This window comes from Mustelus asterias, chromosome 17 (genome assembly GCF_964213995.1).
Source record: "Mustelus asterias chromosome 17, sMusAst1.hap1.1, whole genome shotgun sequence".
Classification (NCBI taxonomy): Eukaryota; Metazoa; Chordata; class Chondrichthyes; order Carcharhiniformes; family Triakidae; genus Mustelus; species Mustelus asterias.
Window position 1 is genome coordinate 55,960,295 of NC_135817.1, and position 21,960 is coordinate 55,982,254.

The 21,960-nt window shown below is 41.8% G+C and overlaps 1 protein-coding gene across 2 annotated transcripts in view; it reads left to right on the plus strand.

Annotated features, from left to right (window-relative positions):
• The window catches only part of ttc3 (tetratricopeptide repeat domain 3), a 96,060-nt gene that overhangs the window by 33,129 nt on the left and 40,971 nt on the right, over positions 1 to 21,960 (plus strand). For both annotated transcript variants that reach the window (XM_078232716.1, XM_078232717.1), the window contains exons 12-22: positions 940 to 1,099; positions 2,507 to 2,558; positions 4,331 to 4,442; positions 6,292 to 6,444; positions 8,825 to 8,905; positions 10,873 to 10,985; positions 12,491 to 12,617; positions 15,474 to 15,596; positions 15,879 to 15,980; positions 19,817 to 19,909; positions 21,243 to 21,307. In XM_078232716.1, coding sequence (XP_078088842.1) covers positions 940 to 1,099; positions 2,507 to 2,558; positions 4,331 to 4,442; positions 6,292 to 6,444; positions 8,825 to 8,905; positions 10,873 to 10,985; positions 12,491 to 12,617; positions 15,474 to 15,596; positions 15,879 to 15,980; positions 19,817 to 19,909; positions 21,243 to 21,307 — 1,181 coding nt within the window. The remainder of the gene's footprint in view (positions 1 to 939; positions 1,100 to 2,506; positions 2,559 to 4,330; positions 4,443 to 6,291; positions 6,445 to 8,824; positions 8,906 to 10,872; positions 10,986 to 12,490; positions 12,618 to 15,473; positions 15,597 to 15,878; positions 15,981 to 19,816; positions 19,910 to 21,242; positions 21,308 to 21,960) is intronic.

A 21,960-nucleotide genomic window follows, 5' to 3' on the forward strand; every position in this document is an offset into this window, starting at 1 on the left:
TGAATTGCATTCGAAGGTGAGCGAGTTACCTTTTAGAATAATTGCAGTCTGTGTGGTGTAGACACATCCACACTGCTGTTTGATAGGGAATGCCAGGATTTTGATACAGGCACGATGAGGCAGCACCAATATATTTCCAAAGCGAGGGTGGTGATGGCATGGAATGGAACTTGCAGCTGACCGTGTTCTCATCAGCCTGCTGACCTTGCTTTTGTTGGTGATAGAGGTCATCGGCCTGTGTTGTTGAAGTAGCCTTGGCAAATTGCTGCAGTGCATCTTGTAGATGATACAAAATCCAATCATGGGTGTGAAAGTAATGAAAGAATGTTTAAGCTGGGTGGGGGTGGGTGGGTCTGCAGTCAAATAGGTTGCTGTGACCGGATGGTTGTCAAACTTCCTGAATGTTGTGTACGCCAGGTAAATGGAGAGTATTCCACCACACCCCTTCCTGACTTATTCCTTGTGTATGGTGGAAAGGCTTCGGAAAATCAGGAGGTGAAGTTATTTGCTGCAGAATACCCGATCTCTACTTTTTCTTGAATGTGCATTTTGTTTGTGGTCAGTGGTAACCCCAAAATGTTGTTGATGGCGGGATTCAACAATAGGAATTGCTTAGGGGAGTTGCCTGTCTCTCACTGAAGATGATTATAGCCAGATGTGTGTGTGGCACAAATGCTATTTGCCACTTATCAGCCGAAGCCTGTTGACCAGGTATTTCTGCGTGTGAGCATGCGCTACTTCATATGTTTGTGTACAAAGTAATTCGGAATAGCATGTTACAGTTTTTTGTTTGGTTAGCATAAATGGCAAGTTAATGTACCCCATGTGTTTGAAAGTGCAAATGAACATTGTACACACTTGTATGGTTTCTCCTGATATACCTTGTGAAAGGATTGTAGCTCCAATTTCTTGTTTTGATGCTTAACTTTAATTTGCCAGGGTCATTATCGCCTGTGTGATGCCTTGTTCTTGATGGGAGAACACAAGCGAGCTGTTGATGCTAACACCAAAGCTCAAGAGTTGTGCAAGGATGTTTCAGATGGAATTCGGGATTTAATTCAGCAGAAAGAAAGATTCCTTAAAAAGCAGCGAGATGAAAGTAACAGCACTTTTATTTATGCATACACACCTTTTAGATTTACAAAAAGTTCTAAATTTGGTCAATCCTACCTTTAAAAGTCTATTGTTGAATTTTCCTTCCTTAACCTTAGCAAGGTACACTGTTTGCATTCGTGAATGATGCACAGCACTAGTGTTGGAGTCACTGCACGTCTATCCAATGATATTCTGCAGTCAATTATTGGAAATGAATTGGGATGTGTGTTTACATGTAAGAATTTAATTCGACAAAAAAATGAAGATTAAAATTAAATTTATGCATTTCAATCAGATTTAAATGGTCCATTTATCATTGTGAAGTCCAATTATCCTTTGTATTGCAGTTTAATGAAGATCATGCTTGTTTTTGGCAGTGTTTTATCTTATGTAGTGCTCGCACTCTTCAAATTTAATCTATGTGTAATTTCTTGACGTGCCCCAACTGCATTTTCTACTGACATAAAGGCAAGATGCTGAAATCTGAAACAAAAACAGAAAATGCTGGAGAAACTCAACAGGACTGACAGCATCCGTGGAGAGAGAATAGAGCCAACGTTTCGAGTCAGGATGACCCTTCGTCAGAGCTCTGATATTCTCTACTGCCCATACTCAGATTTTTAGTATATTTTGCCCTTCATTCGTGTTCAAAAGGAAAAGAAATTGTTGTAAAAAGAAAGTTGTTAGAGCAATACCCTGATTTTCTTTTTCTTTCTGCACTGGAACCACCTTGTTTGTGTCTGTATCTAGCATTCTTCTGCATCTGCTTTCTAAGCTTTTGCCTGTGTCTCCACGCAGTTGAGCAGTAGGAACTTTGTGACAGAGACAACTCAGCTGAAATCAGAAGCTCCTCATGTTAGACTATGAATCAGTCATATACTTCTATGGTGCTACATATTTTACCAAGTGTGCTGTGCCATTTCAAGAATATCTCTTTGCATTGATAGTAATGTGTATTCAGTTTCCCACTTGTCAACCATCCTTCTTGCCACATCGGTCTCCTATCTTTCATCACTCTGCACGGAATAAATGGAAATAATTTCAATCGTTACAGCTGCACCACTTTAATGTAAACTGAGTCATTGTAGTTTTTATTTTCATAGTTCTGAAATATTGATCTCAGTGCTGAATTGTTATTATTTGTTCCTGTAATTCAGTTCCAAGATTGAGTCAGTGACTAATCAGGCAGGAATGAAGGAACTGATTTTAATTTGTATTGTTAAACCTTTTGGCCGGAAATCTCTAATGTCACATTCCGCGCCACAGCTGCCAGCGAGAGCGGAGAATTTGACACATGGTCAAATCTCCATTCGCAGCAGCAGACCCGCAGAATTCCAGCGGCGGACGTGTCGGAGAATCCCGACCTTCACCTTTTTTATATTCATTATTTTTTAAATTTGTTTTTCTTCAGATCGTGGAAGAACAAAGACTGAGGGATTAAAGGAAGAACTAAATACCAAAAAGTAAGTCTACTCATATGATAAAGAAATGGGCAGCATGGTAGCACAGTGGTTAGCACCAGTGTCTTACAATGCCAGGGACCCGGGTTCGATTCCCGGCTTGGGTCACTGTCTGTGTGGAGTTTGCACGTTCTCCCGTGGCTGCGTGGGTTTCCTCCGGGTGCTCCGGTTTCCTTCCACAGTCCAAAAGACGTGCTGGTTAGGTCCATTGGCCATGTTAAATTCTCCCTCAGTGTACCCGAACAGGCGCCGGAGTGTGGCAACGAGGGGTTTTTCACAGTAACTTCATTGCAGTGTTATTCTAAGTCTACTTGTGATACTAATAAGTAAACTTTAAAATAAACTTTAAAACTTACCTTCATCTGATTCAGATCTCTCAATGTCGAAGATTCAGTTAAGTTTTGTGTTTACTGTTTTACCATTTTAACTACAGGTTACAGTTAAAGTTTATTTCACAATGTTATTCAGTGGTACACAAGCTGCCTGCTTGTGGCAGTTGCACAGTTAGGTGGCTTGTTCGAACTGGTAACTGTTGTCAGCAGGTGCTGACTATGGCCTTTAAAATTTTTGGTAGTATAAATACAGGAGGCTTTTGCTAATGCATGAAGTAAGCAGCAGAGTTCAGTTCTGCAGAGTATTGCTTCCACAGAGTACCAAACTCAGGAAGTGCATTGAGCTTTTAGTAGTTTTTTTCTTTCATAGGATTAAGTGTTGCTCGCAAGGTTAGTATTTGTTGCCTTTTCCTAATTGCCCTTGAGAAGATGGTGGTGAGTGTCCTTTTGAATCACTGCAGTCCTTCTGGTGCAGTTAAACTCTTGGTGCTGTTTGATTTTCAAACAGAGTTCCAGGTTTTTGGTCCAACGAAAGTGAAGGAAATGCGATATAGTTCCAAAGCAGTATGGCTTATGAATTGGAAGGGAACTTGTGTTCCCATGCATCTGCTACCTTTGTTCTTCAAGGTGGTAGAGGTTCCAGGTTTAGGAAGTTCTGTCAAAGGAGGCTTGGTGAAGTGCTGCAATGCATCTTGGAGATGGTACACATTGCTGCCACTATGCACTGATGGTGGAGGAGTGAATGTTTAAGCTGGTGGATGAGATATCGATCAAGTGGGCTGCTTTGTCTTGGATGGTGTCTAGCTGCTTGGGTGTCGTAGGAACTGCATTCTTCAAGTATTCCATCATACTCTTGATAGATAATGGCTTGCAGAAAATTGACAGGCTTTGGGAAGTCAGAAGGTGAGTTACTCACCACAGAATCCCAGCCTGTGTCTTGTAGCCATAATATTTGTAGCTGGTCCAGTTCAGTTACTGGTTAATAGTAACCCTCAGGAAGTTGATGGCAGAGGATTCAGCAATGGTAATGCCATTGAATTACTTGTGCTATGCAGGTATTGCTTATTCAATCCCTGGAACTTTTTGGAATGCAGTTCCTGAAATATCGTTAATGATATGTTGCAACTGCTCATAGGAAAAATAAATGTTATCAAGCAGAATTGTTGATGCAAGTACCTATCATTTTTTTAAATTAAACTGTGTATCATAATTGATTAGGTATGGGACAGACCAACATTTTGTTATGCACTTGCCTGGCTACCTGCTGAGTGGAGATCCAAAATGCTTGCTTGCTTATATGGATGAGTTAAGCTTTTTATCTTAACTTTATTTTTCTAACATGTTCCTATCCCATTATATATAAATATACAGGCATTGGCCCCTTTAAACACAAAAGGAGCCACAATTTTTCGTAATGTTTTGTTTTTGTTTTGTGAGCTGCAGGGAGCAGTCAAAGTTACCAACTAAGCCATTATGTGAAAGCCATAAAAGTGATTCCAAGAGAAACCAGGAAAGAAATGGATCAAAGACCCGTCTTCCTCAGTACTCTGACAAGGTGACAACAAGATATTTAATCGTTGCACGGCTAAACATGTATACTACATATTTATAACATTGGGATCAAGCCAAGAATCTAAATGAGAGAGCCTATAAAGAGTGCCAACCTACTTGCTCCTGCTGTAATTTTACCGGTGACTGGAGGTGTTGGGAGGTTTGCCAGCCTGTGCGATGATTGAGGCCCTTAAGAAGCATCGCTGGGATTTTACCTGTGGTCAGATTGGCCCACCCAAAATGTGTAGTCCAGCAGTTTTCACTGGTTGAGTTGATGGTTGGTTAAAGAGTGGGGTGGTCTGGTGATACCTGCTTCCATGGAAATCATAATGCACATTGCATTCCCCCCCCCGGCCCACCCTCCTCCAACAGGTCTTCAAACCCTCGCGTTTTCGACATACCTGGTACATGTTGATTTGCAGCTTTGATTTCTGATGAACTAAAGGATGAATTACGTTGAAGGACAATCAACAGCATGTCTTTTGCCTTAATAAAATATCCCAAAGCGTTTCACATGGTGTTAGAAAGCAAAATTAGACACTGACTGCATAAAGAGCACATAGCCAAAACTTGGTCAAAGATTTAGGGGACAATTCTCCCATCCCGCTGCACTAATATTTTAGCACAGCGGGCCGGGAGAATCGCACATGGGCCGATTCACTGGATTCCCGTGAGTGTTCGCGCCATGCTTGTGTCTCCCACGCCCGGATTTCCGCCGCTGGAAACCGGCTGTGAGGCGGGGCTAGCATTTAAATAGTATTTTACATACCATTTAAATGCTATTAGCAGGCCTGGGATTGAACTCTCTGGGCCCGCTAGCATCTCCCACCCCACCAGAATGTTTCACTCCAGGGGGAATTACCATAGCTCCCCACTTTTGGGGAACTAGCGGGACGACCCAGCAGGAGTGAAGGGAGGCATTCGGGACCCGCAAGGGGTCAGGCGGCCCGGTATTGGTGCCCCCTAGGCATATGCCCCTGGCACTACCAAAAGGGCAAAGTGCCCATGTCCAGAGGGCACCTTGGCACTGCCCTCCAGGCATGGGGCAGTGCCAGGGGGCGGGGTCTATTGGGGGTGTGGTCTGGGGGGGTGATTGGTGGGCGTGAGGGGGATCTCACAGCCACTTTGCATTGGGATCCAGTTGGGGTTGGAGGGAGGTCAGCGATCGGGGCGGGCTGGGTGGGGGGGGTGCGCGGGTGCTCAGTAGGTGTTCGGGCCTGGCCTGCGAATGGATGGGGGGCTGCAACCAGGCCTTGGGGAGGTTTGGGGGAGCAGCACTGCGGGGGTTCCGGGCTGGCCAGCAATCGAGCTGGCCAGCAAACGATAAACCTGACACTTTGGGGCCACTAAGCATGCGCAGAGTGCTGCTGATTTCAACCCTGCCAGCGGGAATAGGCCCCATCCCCTGAAATCTAACTATATTCACGCTGGTGGCCTCTGCATTGCACAGAGTGTGGGCGATTCTAGTGTGAGCTCCCATTGACAGAAAACAGCATGAACTACTCCAGTTTCCCCACGTATTCTACACTTAGAAATTTTTTGGGAGAATCACCCCCTTAGGTTTTAAGCAGTGTCTTGAAGGAAGAATGAACGATAGCGCGGCAAAGCTTTAGGAAGGGAACCTGAGAGCTTAGGGTCCAGGCAGCTGAAGGCATGACCAAGAATGATGGAGAAACTAAAATTGGGGATGCTGAAGACAAGCGTTAGATGAGCACAGATAACTTTCAGGGCTGTGGGACTGGGGAGGAGATTACAGAGATAGGGGAGAGGCAAGGCCATTCAGAAATTGGAAAACTTTTAACTTTTGAAGATGCAAACAAAACTGGTAACCTCTGATTACTTTGTTTTGTTAGGCTCTGATGCCAATAAATGATCCAGACAACATAATGAACAAATTGAAGTCTCTGATTCATGATGGATATATAGCCTTATTGGACAAACGTGCCCACAACGCAAAAAATGCTTTTTTAAAAGTGCTGAAGCTAGTGGATCCAGAAAAGCTTGAGGTATGTTTATGATTATTCTGCCCATGATCTAATTTTGGAATTTGTTTTTGCATGCTAAACAATGAACTTGAGTATGAGGCCTGCCCTTTCATCTCTACTTTTGTCGTGAATAAAATAATATTAAATATATAGAAAATCAGTGTGCCCTTTAGCAGCTTTTAATTTCATGTGGAAGCTTGATATTACCAATTCTAATGTAATGAATTTCCTCACCCAACTGATCCCAGCAAAAGCTCCGAGTGGAGACTGGTAATTATGGTGCACTCGTAGCACTCAACTTAATGAATGGTCTAATACTCCCCTTACTGTTCTTATCATTTGTGCATTTACTGTTTAGTTGCAGTCTGTCTTTGAGCATTGAAATGCTGAACGGTGCCAATGAACCCCCAATCAAATACCCTCTTCAAACAGTTATAGGTAATTGACTTTGTTCTGGGTAAGCTTATCCTAGCCCCAGATTCCCCTTTCTTAACAAAATACTTTGGAGCCACCTTCTGTAACACTGCTGGACTTCGTCATAGAGTATGGGGATCCAAAATATAAATTCCTGGACTGGTGCCTTCATATACAGAAACTAGTGGTATTAATCCAGTGACACATTATTGAGGTATGTTGGGTTTTCAATGTGATCTACAGCAACCAGTGAGAGAGACCTTTTTGTTTTGTCACCTGCAAAGCGACTATAGAGTTAACAAGATAAGTACAAATGCCAGAAATTTGAAATAAAGAGACAATGCCTGAAAAACACACATAGCTAGTGTCTAAAGGACAGATTCTGAAGGAGGTTCTCATCCAAAGTATCGGAATGCCTTTTTCTCCAGCCACAGACCACCTCCGTTTTTCCATATTTTCTGTTTTGTGCTATCCAACATTTATATAGCATCTTTTAATGTCATAAAATATCCCAAGTCGTTTCACAGGAGCATTATGTAAATCATTCTGGATAACGGCTTTTCTTAAAACCTATCACTTGTCTATCAGTTTACCCCACATGAGTTAACAAAGCTAAAGCAGCCATCTTAAGAAAGTAACACATGACTTTGAGGACAATCTTGAACTCGGCAAAGAATTCTGCACTCAGCAAAACACCCTGTCCTCAGTAGCAACTATGGGCCTGCTCTTACCATTTTCATTCTAAGTGCTGATTCTGGGTGTAATTCAGATCCGACTTGGAAACCTGTTCTCAGGCGCCCCCATTAGCACTCAGCCTGAAAAAAAAATCACGGGTCTGAATCGCACTGTGGGTGGGGCTTAGCACGCCCGAAACAATTGGAGCTCTGAACTGCGCATGTGCAGTTAGAAAAAAATTTGAAAAAGCGCGCCCGCGTCAGATCACCCCCGAGCTGCAGAAAGCGGAGAAAGCGGCCCAGGAGCGATGGCCCCCACAGACATCACTGTCCCCCTTATCCACCCACTCCCCTGCTACCCGGAGCGATTGCGACCCACTGCCCCCTTCTCTCTCCCCTCCCCCCCCCCCCCCTCCAACTAATCGCCCGCAGAGTGGCAGCAGACACCCCCCCCAGAGATCCATCTGCCCCACCCCCCACCAGTGAGCGATCGGGCCCCCCCCAGAGAATGATCTCACTCACTACCCCCCCCCGGAAGAACATCTGACCCGCCTCCTCCTCCCTCCCCACCAGACAACGATCGGCCCTCCCCACCCACCAGACAACGATCAGCCCTCCTCGCCCGCCCCCCCAACCAGACAACGATCGGGCCTCCCTCCCCACCAGAGAATGATCTGACCCACCTCTTTTTCTCCTGCCCCCCCCCTGATCTGAGTCAGAGAGCCATTGGAAGCTCTGAACTAGCTCTTCAGCAGCTGGAGCGCCCGATTCAGACTTTTATTCAGCAGGTTCATTTCGGCATGATTCCGGATTGGCGAACGCGGTGGTAAAGGGGAAAATGCTGAAAAAGTTGGGCGGGCAGTTCATTAATTCAATTGAAATACATGCAAATACATTTAAATCGCCGTTGCACCCGTTTCAGGCACGAAGCAGATCGCGGCCTTTCCTGGGTTTCGGCAAAGTTGCCATCTGCACGGACGTGGGCGCGGATCACGTTAATGGCCTCACACCTGACTTTACCACATTTTCGCACCCGAAAACGGGCGCGACGCAATGGTGAAATAGGGCCCTATGTGTTCAGTTGACAACAATGTATTAAGACATGCATCACCCAGTAACAACAAGGCAATTGATAAGAATGCCTTGATTAGAATTAATCAAAGATTTGGCCCGTAATCATCTGGATAAACTAGCATTAGGATGACATGACACACAATGTGTCTTTACCTTTTTTAAATTCTAATTAGTTAGCTATGCCAGGGTGGTGAATAGTTACTGCGTATCTAAATGTTAATCATTTTTGCCTTTTCTAGGAAGCGTCTTTGTCCACTAATGATTATGTGATAATTATTTATGGTCATGCCTGTGCCCTTCTTGGCATTGGACTACCTGAGGTAGGACCCATCATTTTCTAAGTTTTTCTGTAAGTTGTCAGTTATTAATATGTGAGTATGTTTGGAATGTATTGTGTATGAAGTAAATTATCATGACTTAATCAGTGGACTCACTGGTGGTATTCTGTAATCTTTACCTCCTCCTGATGGTAGCACTGAGATATAGTTCCCTGGTTGCCATCAGTGCAACAATACCTCACTCAAGTAGCAGTTTCTCCCTTTTGAATCTTGAAATTGGATGTTAGTGTGTTATTGAATCCTGGGAATGTTCCTTGCCAAGTGCTTTCACCCAATATTCTCTCAAGGGCTTTTTTTTTACTCTCAATCTTTGGATGCCAGTGAGGAGCAGGAATGCAGGCTAGTTTTCTCCACCTGTGCAGAGGGCATTGAGGTGAATTGCATTTCCTCCATGGCTAATCAGATCAGCTTAACGAAACCAGGGATAAAATTTGGGGCCTCTGTCTCCATACCCTAGTACACCCTCTGACCCTTGTGTAACATTATAATGCATCTAGTACTGGGAACCCTATGCACTTAAAGCTTTTTCTACCTATACCTAGGAGCACCACCATCTGAAAAAGTAATGAGCACTTCTCCCAATCCCCCATTAAAAAAACAGACCAAAACAGGTACAAAATGTTACTGTATGTTTTACCAAACTATAGGGAATAATTTGCAGCATGCTGGATGAAGCCAAAGATGCAACATGTATAAGTGAATATAATATATAACAAAGCCATTGTACAGGAAGAAGCCAAATGGTTTTGGGTGTCCCTACAATAAAGAATTAATCAACTTACAAAATTTTAGTTTAACTTGCTAAGCAATTGTAAAGGTGAACATTTCATGTTGTAGAAAAAATCATTAAATGGCACTTATGTTTGCAATAGCAAATAAACATGCATGCTACCTCAAACATGACTGCTTGGTGGTTTGTCCTTACGTGATTTTCATGCATTGCATGCATTTACAAAATCTTAAACAGTTATATTGTTGCATGCACAAGCAGTATCAAATAATAGCAACACATTTGGTTTGCATTTTCCCTACTGATGTGTACCTACTATATATTTGGAAAGTAAATTAAAATGTTTCCTGACTGAGGGAAAAAAATGTTCTCCGTGCGACACTAGTAGTTAATGCATTAGGTGGGTTTTCTCTCACCAGGATGAACCAGCATACTGATCAATCTTTCCAAGCTGCCCCCTTCAGGAGGGCTGTACATCTAATACATTGTACGATCCTGAAGAACACAATGCAATGAGAAAGCCTTATTTAAATCTAAGCTAAATGTGAAGTTTTTAATTAGCGGAACTTGGAATATACCATTTTGTTTACCATTCCAATAAGCTAATTTATGGGGAGATAGTGGCAAAGTGGTATGGTTACTAGACTAGCAATCCAGAGACCCAGTGTAATATTCTCCCGACCTGGGTTTGAATCCCATCGTGACAGATAGTGAAATTTGGATCCAATAAAAATCTGGAATTAAAAGTCCAATGATCACCATGAAGCCATTGTCAACTGAGATAAAAACCTATCTGGTTCACTAAGGAAATCTGTTATCACTACCCAGTCTGTCCTACATGTGACTCAGCAATGTAGTTGGTTCTTAAGTGCCCTCTTTAAAAAAAAAATCACCCAGTATAATTAAGGAATAAATGCTGGCCCCGCCAATGATGCCCACATCCAGTGAATAAAGAACAAGTAAAAACTACACTGTGAATCCCCAGCCAACCAAACCAATTACTGTTTTAAGATACTCTAGCCCCGCTTGCAAATTCATGACCCAAAGACCAAGTCAAACAGATCCCTACATATGAACTTGCTCCATCATGTAAGTTAACTGTTGACAGCAAACCTAGAGTATTATCTTCCTTATGGGTATTTGTAGTTTGTGCTTGGTAGCTATTTATCTTGCATACTTTGTTGTTCTGGAGTCATTAATTCCTAATTTGCCTGACTAGGAGCTGACTGAAGCGGAAAATCAATTTAATAAAATCTTGGAACAGTTCTCACAACAGCGGCTTGACTGTTTGGCATTCTACGGCCTTGGCAGAGTGTACTTCCGACAGAACAGGTTCGTGTCAAAGAAAATAAAAGTGCAAACGTGGAAAGTGGCAAAGTGGGGAGCTCTCTTGAATTGGCAAAATATAACAAGTGGTGTTATTCAGGGATCTGTACTGGAACCACTGGTTTCCACTATTCATGACTTTGACATTGAATTAATATATTCAAATTTGCAGTTGACAGTAAATTGGGAGTAAGTTGTGTAGATTGGAATAGAAAATTGCAAAGGGACATGAATTAAGTGAGTGAACATTAGTTTGATTTCATTGGGGGGGGTATCTACTTCAGATCAGATAAAGGCAAATTAAAATATTATAATGAGGAGAAACTAGGTGTTGTTGAAGAGCAATGGGATTGAGGTGTCTTTGTGCACAATTACTAAAATGTAATGCAGAGATACAAAAAAGTGACCAAAAAGGCCAATGAAATGTGGCCCTTTGTTTCCAAGGATGTGCATTACAAAAGTCAGGAAGTAATGCTTAAGTTGTGCCTTGGTTACACTTCATCTGGATTGTGTGTTCAGTTTTGGGCACTACATTTCAGGCTCGGGATCAAAATGCAAGTTCACCAGAATGGTATCATAGCTTAAAGGTTTAAATTACAAGGGCATGCCGAATGAAATTGCTCTATATTCTTTCAAGGGTTGAAGATTAGGGGTCATGAGGACCCTCTTATCCCAGAAACGAATCTGAGGAAATTAATAACTTATTTCTGACTCCACTTTCCTGTGTTATCCAGGGTCAGTGGTTATGATAAGTTCTGCTTTGTTCCCTTTCAGGAACTAGAAACAATTTGTGTAGCAGTTTCCCTCAGTAATTAATGATGTGGAGATGCTGGCGTTGGACTGGGGTGGGCACAGTAAGAAGGCTCACAACACCATCACTCATCTGATGAAGGAGCAGCACTCCGAAAGCTTGTGATGCCAAATAAACCTGTTGGACTTTAACCTGGTGTTGTCAGTAATTAATGCGAGAATCTGTGCTGTGGGAATTGTACAAAAGTTGTGATAGAGGTGGGTTTGATCCATGCTGAGCCTCTATATAGTAAAAAGTCTCACAACACCAAACTCACCTGAGGAAGGAGCAGCGCTCCGAACGCTCGTGACACAAATAAACCTGTTGGACTTTAACCTGGTGTTGTCAGACTTCTTACTGTGCCCACCCCAGTCCAACGCTGGCATCTCCACATCAGAGCCTTGTACAGTTACAGCTTTGGTCCCATTAGATAACTTATTCTGAGCTGGTTCATACTGTGATTGTCTACTCTTCCCAACTCTCTCCTCTTCCCCCACAACACTCCCTGTCCCACCGCTCCATCAATCTGCTGACTGAAACACACCGGAATTCTACTGCCACGGAATCGGAGCGGACGAGGGGGGGGACAATGGAAATGACCGTTGACCTCGGGTGGGATTTTCCAGTCTCTGATTGAGCGAGGCTGTAAAATGCCACCCACGATGTTGGTTTTTGTTTCCACTGATTCTTCTCCATTTTCTATTGTGGTTTCCCCCCCCAGATTTGCTGATGCTTTAGACCCGTTCATGAAATCCTTAACTATGGTAAACCATAAGATTGTTCCAGGCATACTAACATGGCCCACAACAACTGTTGTTATTGAAGAAACACAGGAAGAAAAATTAAAGGTAACACTTTTTAATGATATGGGGCGAGATTCTCCAGCCTCCCAGCTGCCTGTTTCCTGCCAGCAGGAGCTGGCGTGTTGTTTGCTAACGGCGGGATTCTCTGGTGCCGCCAATTGACATCACCCCATTCTGGTTGAAACCCGCAGGCGAGGGTGCGCTACCGGCGGGACCGGAAAATCCTGCTGGTGTGAACGTCTGGTGAATTCTGGCCATGCTTTTTATTTGCTCTTGTAACAATTAATTAAAGTTATAGGGCGAAGAATAGGCCCTGTTGGGCCATTGAACCTAATATGCCATTTTATATGCCGTATCAACTTTCTTAGTCTCTACCACCCTTTGAAACACCTGAATTGAATTTGTAAACTTCTGGTGATACTTTCTATATTTTCTCTTTATGTGAAGGCTATCATGGATTTGGTGAGTGGGATTTTCCAGGTCCCCCCACAGCATATTTTCCAGCGGCGGAGGCAACTCACCATTTTCCACCTGTGCGATCCTCCAGTCCTGCTGATGTTTACAGCATTTTGCATGGCTTGTCTGTCCCATCGCTGGGAAACCCATTGCGGGGTGGTGGGAGGTCACCCTTGGCAGGATGGAAAAATCTCGCCCAGTGTCTACCTTGTAAATTCCCTATAATATTCTAAAATAAACCTTGTGAATTCTCCAGCCCCATAACCCCCAAGATCTCTGCATTCATCCATTTTTGGCCTCTGTACGACATTGATTTTTAATCAAATTACTGTTGATAATTGTACCTTCAGCTGCCAGATCTTTAAACTCTGAAATTTGCTCCATTATCTCCCTGCCTCTTTCCTTTCACACTTCCATTCATCTCAAAGCTGGTGTCAAATTTTGTTAATGCTGCTATGAAATGACTTGGTAAGTTTAGCTACATTAAATGTACATTATAATAGTGCAAATACCTTCACATTATTTACATTTCTTTGGGCAGGGCATCCAGTATTACAAATGTCAGGGCATTTCATGCGTTCGTGCAGGTTTGATGGGCCGAATGGCTTCTTCTGCCCTGTAGTATTCTGTGAAGTGAGGCCTAGCCAGCATTCTGTGTAACTACAATCACACTTGCTTACTTCTATGTTTTGTATCTATGATGATGAGCATCCCACCTCTCTTTGTGATTGCATTTTGCACTTGTGAACTGGGTTTTAATGACTTACTTAGACCTGTGTACTGCATTTATTGGCCCAACCTTGTGCTCCCATGTTTTGGTACTCTCTCACCTGCTTTTCTGGTGTCAAAGGTATTCTACTGCACACACGTTTACATTAAATGGCATCTGCTGCCGCTCAGCTAGACTATTAATCCAGGAACTCACCTAATGTTCTGGGGACCCGGGTTCGAATCCTGCCACGGCAGATGGTGGAATTTGAATTCAATAAAAAATATCTGGAATTAAGAATCTACTGATGACCGTGAAACCATTGTCAATTGTCGGAAAAGCCCATCTGGTTCACTAATGTCCTTTAGAGAAGGAAATCTGCCTTCCTTACCCGGTCTGACCTACACGTGTCTCCAGAGCCACAGCAATGTGATTGACTCTCAACTGTCCTCTGAAATCGCAAACCATTCAGTTCAAGGACGACTAGGGATGGGTAATAAATGCAGGCCAGCCAGTGATACCCATGACCCACGAATGAATTTTTAAAAAAGCTTACTGCTGGTGCGGCCACCAATGCTGGAGTGATAAAAATCTGGGTTTTTCAAGAGGTGCAGATATTTCGCAATGTCCTAGGACTGGAGAGAATATCTCCTATATAATAGATATAAATCTTCTAAAGCTTGAATAGATTTGGGGGTAGTATTGGAAGGAAGCAACATTATACTAAAGTAAAAGATAGGTAGCTAAAGGTCCAATGAGTTTCATCAGTACTAGGAAATTTCAACAGAAATCAGTCAGGGACAGGGTAAATGAGAACACAGAGTACATGTTGTTAAGAGCAGGTCGGCATTTGTGAAAATAAATCATGTGCAAAGTTCTTCTATGTGACTAGAATCTGCCTCTTACCTCATCTCTCAAACTGTTTCCTATCTTCACTGCGAGATTGGCTCCAACTGCAGGTGCCTCAATGTTAGTGAGCAATAAGCTGAGGAAACCTTCCAAATATATTCTAAAATCTATATATTTAACATTTATTGATTCTTCTGTATCCACTTCATCAGGGACTATTGAAGAACTTTACACATGATTTATTTTAACAAATGCCGACCTGCTCGAAACAACAAGTACTCTGTGTTCTCGTTTACTTTGTCCCTGACTGATTTCTTTTGAAATTTCCTAGTACCGATGAAATTCATCGGACATATAACTACCTATCTTTTATCTTAGTATAATGTTGCTTCCTTCCAATACTACCCCCAAATTTATTCAAGCTTTAGAAGATTTATATCTATTATATTCCACCTTCCTGAACCATTTCTTTTAATACTTTTAGATAAACCCGTGCCTCGATATTTATCTGGCTTCAATGTTGTCGATTACAATTTTTCTATTTATTCTGGCAGATGTATGTTCATGCAGATAAGTGTGTGCTAATATATTTCAAGAGGACAAAATGTACCCATTGGAGGTCAGTCTCTTGGGCTGACTTGTTCTTTTCCAGGTCCTAAGCTGTGAAATTCATACCTCTGCCATCCCTAGATTCTTCAGCATTTTAAAAAGTTTTCTTTCATTTAGTTATGACAACTTGATTCACCTGTCTCATTCCTCAATCTTGCTGGTATCCTGCAGTGTAGACCTTAGTCCAACATCTAGATATCTTAATTAAAACAAATGTATTACTCTGTTTAATTGAAAACTTTCAATGTAAATTTGCTCCTTATTTATGTAACTTCCAGGCAATGTTGGAAGAATACATAGGGAAGTGCCGATTCCCTCTAGAATCTGATGCAATCTGCCGCTATCAACATTGCCAAGGACATTCTAAGGTCCAAATATACTTCTCAGACCCAGATTTTAAGGTAATGATTTTTTAAGTGTAAGTGGCACATGCAAAGCGATTTTAATACAGAAATTCGCTCGGGTTGGGCAGTTAATGCTGGCCTGGCTAGCGACGCTGGCATCTTATGAAAAAGTAAACTTTAAAAAATAGTAAGTTGGACTTTTACTAGTTTTTGACAGTCACAATTACCTCTGATCTTGTACTCGGCTTAGTCAATAAAGAACCTATAAAACATCCATTGTACCTGGAAGAAATGAAGTACTTTTTCTAACTAGGCAACATTTTGATTCTTGCATGTCAGGGTTTTATTCAAGTGATGTGCTATCTACAATGCCGTGTGGAATACCATATCAACTGTTGGAAGAAATTGAAGGCAACATCCTTTGAAGATAAAAATGACAAGGTTAGTTCCCTTTAGAAATGGAGGTCGATGAATATTTGTGATATTTCAATAATAGTGTGAGCATGGATGTGATTGTACACAAAATGGATAGATGAGTGGTTGATTTTTACAGTAATCTGAAATGAAACCGCATTCGCAATCAAAACGCTTGCAGCATTTACATTGATTCTTTGTCAATCTATTATCATTTATAGAACACAAGTGATATAGTTTTGCTTGTTCCCATCCAAATACTGCTGAATAATCTGGTGTGTGTGGACTTGGTGATAGCTCCATCAATCCCGTTTCAAGATTGGTAGGCAGGTGATACCTCTGTAAAGATAAAATAATGCCGAAACTGATTTGCAACGATGGTGATCATTTTTGACAAAGTACATTAGCTGAATGTAATTTACTTTTACAGATATGGTTGATATACAGAAATGGACGGCACGATAGCACAGTGGTTAGCACTGCGACCTCACAGCTCCAGGGTTCAATTCTGGTCTGTGTGGAGTTTGCACATTCTCCCTGTGTCTGCGTGGGTTTCCTCCGGGTGCTCCGGTTTCTTCCCACAGTCCAAAGATGTGCAGGTTTGGTGGATTGGCCATACTAAATTGCTCCTAGTGTCCCAAGGTGTGTAGGCTAGATGGATTAGCCATGGTAAATACGTGGGGTTACAGGTGGGCAGAGGGGCTGGGTAAGATACTTTGTTAGAGAGTCAGTGCAGACTTGATGGTCTGAATGGTCTGCTATGCATTGTAGAGATTCTATAATTAAAATATAGTTTGTTTTTGATATTCAACTTGGAAAGCACTAAGGCAAATGATATATTTATTTTGAGTGATGTGATCTAAATTGAATTAACTCGCGAACTTCAAATTGTACCAATTAGAATGTATACCTCACACTTTTACAGGTAATTATTGCGCAGCCCATATTCCAAAATCTGTTTTTGTTTGTGACAATGCAACTTTTATCACAAATATAAATGAGGAAAGATTCTGGGCACATTTTAGTTCAGACATTCAAATCTAGAAGTACTAGCATTGAAATATCCAGTTAGTACTTAAATGATTCTAAATTTTCTCTCCCTAGTTTATCTGGAAGTGGATCTATCTGTCAATCAAAACTTTATGAAGAACCGCTTTCAAATATCAGTCCTGAAAATGTATTTTACTAGTTTGAACCAATGTTAGCTCTTGGAATTTAATTTAGTTTATGGGATTTAATTTTTCTATTCAGTTTGCTATCTTTTATGACTCTAAGATCATCACTTTCAAGGCTAAGTCCCAGATTCTTCGGTCTTTTCTCATAACAGATTCTAACACAAGGAAATTAGCCACGTACCTTTGCTCTGCACAGCTTCCAGTCTGATTATTTCCTTTGTATCTTAAAGATGAGAATTGTTCTACAGTAGTGTTACAAATTGGAAATCCATCCTAAAATCTGGTCTGACCAAAACTCCTCCACGTAGTTTGATCGTTACTTTTTCTAATTTGGCTATGCACTTGAACATTCTGTGGGCTTTGTTGATTGTCCTGCATGGGTTAGACATATTGGTTAGCAAAATCATGAGGTTTCAAGGTTTTATTTTGTTATTCTCAACAGCATGAACACTAATCTAGGAGTATGTATGTTTCTCATTTTCTTCCAATGAGCAGTGCTTTGTAGTTGTACATTTCTTAAGCTGTTGCTACCCACATGTAATTTCTAAGCTGCCTCCTCCAGCTCCCCTCTTATTCTGGTGTCACCTATATATTTGAATAATTTGCAACAAGTTTGAGTCCAAGTCATTGATGCAAGAGACTTGATGACGGTCTCAATTCCGAACCTAGCTAGAATGTAACACTACATTCTGCACTCTCTTGTTTCCTTCTCTATGAACGGTATGCTTTGTATAGCGTGCAAGAAACAATACTTTTCACTGTATGTTAATACATGTGACAATAATAAATCAAACCAAATCAAATGTCGCTAGGGATCAAAAAGCAACATCTGCCCCCTATACTCCACTTTGCAACCTAACATTATCTTAGTCGCTTTTCAAGATGGATGGATCAGTGGATTTTAAAATACAGATCATGTGAATTTGATTGTTTGCATAGCATCGGCGAACCGTTTGCATGAAAATTGCAATGTTAATAATATGGTCACATATCAGTCACATAGCTAATTATTGAAAAGTTAGTTAATTTATAATGGGGATTTCTTTAGCTCTGTTGGCTAGAGTGTAGAGCAGGATAATTATAACGTGTGTTCAATCACCACACAAGCTGTGGTAGTTCATGGAGGCGTGCCTCTTTGCCTTTTTAAAAAAATTAATTAATGGGATGTGGACATTGCTGGCTAGGCCATCCCAAGTTGCCCTCAAGAAGGTGATGGTGAGCTGTCTTCTTGAACTCTGAGGTGTAGGTGCACCCACAGTGCTATTAGGGAGGGAGTTCCAGGATTTTGACTGAGCGACATGTGTCCCATGATGTTGAGTGAGTTTCCTTCAATCATAAAATCCCTACAGCGCAGGAGGCCATTTGGCCCATCGAGTCTGGTCGACCACAGTCCCACCCAGGCCCTATCTCCATAACCCCATGCATTTTCCCTAGCTAGCCCTCCTGACAAGGGGCAATTTAGCATGACCAATTCACCTAACCCACACATCTTTGGATTGTGGAAGGAAACTGGAGCACCCGGAGGAAACCCACGCAGGCACGGGGAGAATGTGCAAACTCCACACAGACAGTAACCAAGTCGGTAATCGAACCTGTGTTTCTGGCGCTGTGAGGGAAGCTATATAACCAGTTTTCTTGTCTCCATGGAGATATGCCAGTGGTTCTTTGTGAATTATAAACACAATTTGAAAGTTTGACTACGTTGATATTATATAAATGCAAGTTGTTGACCACTTGAAAGATTGGAAAGAATTGCATTTATATAGTGCATTTCACACTGCCAGGGTAACCCAAAGCACTTTATAGCTATTGAAGGATTTTTAAAAAATTGTAGTCACTGCTTTCAGTGTAAGAATAACAATGACCAATTTGTGTGCAGCAAAATACCACAAATGTAGGTAAAGTCACCATAGTCCCAGATGACCAAAGGCTGCTGTGCCCTTTTGAGGGGGAGAGCTAACTGGTGGTGATTTAACTAAGGATAACCACACTTTAGGCAAGGGGCAAGGTTGAGAAGGTGGGGCCTTCATGAATAACCTCAGCTGGTATGGGATTTGAACCCACACTGTTGGCATTGCTGTGTATCACTACCAGCTGTCCAGTCAAATGAGCTAAACCAACCCCCTAATAATTATTGCCGTAGTCTCAATTGACCGCAGGCTACTTTCCCTTTTAAGCTGACTGGTCTTAATTTAACTTGAGGATCACCACACCTCACGCGAGGGACAAAGTTGAGAAGGCGGGGCCTTCATGAATAACCTCAGCCAGTACGGGAATTGAACCTACGCTGTTGACGTGACTTTACGTCACTAACCAGGTGTCCAGCCAATGGAGCTAACTGACTCCAGCAATATGATGTAATAATGACACCAGGAATAACTCCACAAAATAATGCCAACCATCTGAGGGTCTCAGTTTAATAACTCATTGGAAAGAATGCACCTCGGTGCTGTACTCTAGTGCAAACCTTAATTTTTGTACTTAAGTCTTGTAGTGGGACTTCAACCCTCAGCCCTCCGAATCAGAGACAGGAGTGCTGTTGACTGATCATGGTAGGCAATCCTCGTATAAATTTGAAATGTGTTTTAAGGAATTCACCCTGATTGGACTCCTGGTAGATTGTAATAGATCAACATTTATTTTTATTTAACATTAAAAGTAGCCAGATAGTTTTTTTTTGTCTTGAAGGATTTTCTCAGAAGTCCATGTTTTACACCCGACTGTGGAGGGCAAATTTCAAAAATTGTCATCTTTAATTCAAAGGGTCTTGTGAAATGTGAGGTAAGAATTTTCTCTAATGACATCACTACAGCAAAACAATTGCTTTTCTTCACAATCATTGTGTTTCAGAATTTTATATTGATCTCTCGTGGTGTACATTGGGAGTAAAGACCCAAGTGTGTTATTTATGTCATAAGTAGGGAGGGAATGATGACAGTTACATGAGAACAAGGAGAGGGGGACTGCGACGGGCCGTTGAGGAGAGAGGGACTGCGACGGGCCGTTGAGGAGAGAGGGACTGCAACGGGCCGTTGAGGAGAGAGGGACTGCGACGGGCTGTTGAGGAGAGGGGGACAGTTAAGAGATGGGATGGAGAAGTTCAGGTGAATGGGAAGTGTGAAAGCAGGGGGAAATCTGTGCAGAGGCTTTAGGACCAAAAGAAGGGAAATTCCTTCAGAAGTGATCTCCAGGGCGGAGGTAGTGGCAAATTGTCTCTAGGCACCAGAAACAGGCAAGCAACCAAACCCCTCAGAACCGCAGTTTTTTGGGCTCTGCATCATGAAATTTAAACCTGTTTCAGTGAGGGCTTTGGGTTAACCAGGACTACTAAACTCAGTGATGAGGCATGGCTGACATTGCAACGGTCACCTGACAATCAGTCTTTTCGAAGCAGGGGGAAAATGGGGAGATTGGAGTAGCAGGGAGAACTCTGTGGTCTCTTTAGGTGGGGCAGAATGGTTGGTATGCAGTAGATTGTTATGTCGGCTGAGTCAGAAACAGTCAACAAGGCGTTGTCACTTAATACTCTTGTTACTCATCTGTAGGTGAGTGCCAGTTTGGACAGGCTTCAAGAGTTATTTTTAAAGCATAGTTAACTCTACAAAGGTCCAGGTAGATATGAGGCTGCAAGAGACCCAAGCAAACAATGGGGGAAGTAGCAGATAAAATTTGGGAAGCAGCCAAATAAAAGGAAGGTTGGCATGATCTGGGCTTGCCAAAGAGTTTTTTTAATTGTGGGCATCGCTGGCTGAGCCAGCATTTATTGCCCATCCCTAATTACTCTTGAGATGGTGAGCTGTCTCCTTGAGCTGAAACTGGGATGATTCCACCCTGAATTGCATTTGGCTGTCTGATCGATAGTGCCACCTATTTGGTTTTAAAGAGATGTTCCATACAAATGACCTGATGGTGTTTTTTTTTTAATGCATTTTGAAATAGAATGTTGTAACCTACCTAGCAATTTTAAGATATAATGGGTAAGGATCAAATAATGCTTTGTTAATGGTCTATGTACTTTGTTTCACTTCTTAAGGATTGGATAGTCCTTCTTTAACAGAAGATGCAATAATTTATATCTTTAACCTCATTAAATGTGAATTGCATTGTTTTTCAGTTTGAGGCTAAAATAGTAAAAAGCAAAGACCCTTCAAAAACAGTTGTGAAACAGAAATGTTCAAGGTAAAAGTTTTTTTTGTAACCATCACAAGTACGCACAAGTTTTTAAGGATTAGACCACAAACCCCAGTTTGAGGTTGAACCAGACAAGCATGAGTGGTGCTGCCTTTCTGTTTTGTTCTGGGCAGAGAGAACAGAGGCCCTCTGCGTGCATGTAAACACAAAGCCTCCAGCAATGAAATGGTTGATGCTAAAGAGGCGACCATATGTTATGCCTTCCAATATTTAGAAAAGATGTTAATAGTTTTGAAACTTCATCTAGAAGATGACTTTTCACTGCTTACCTAAAATCATTTTTACGTTGTGTTGAACCGGAATGACTTTTCATGGTGTAAACTATGTAATATGGCTGGAACATTCTGAATATTGGTCGATTTCCATCATTGTACAAACCAGAGGCTAGTTACTAGGGGAATTCTTGTTAGTTTATTTTTCTCTGCCTAGTAAAAAGCTTGAATTCAACAGGTTGTCACATCTGATCCAACATTAATATTTCATTTTAGTTGCATGTCTTCTCAGTAGTTTTTACTTTTCACATCAATTTATATTTGAATATTTAAATTGCATGCACTTTTGAACAGTTAGTAACTGGCACTTTGGAACCTGCAGCTATTTCTTCTTTTAAGAAGGTGGTCTAGTTCTCTCTCGCGCACGCA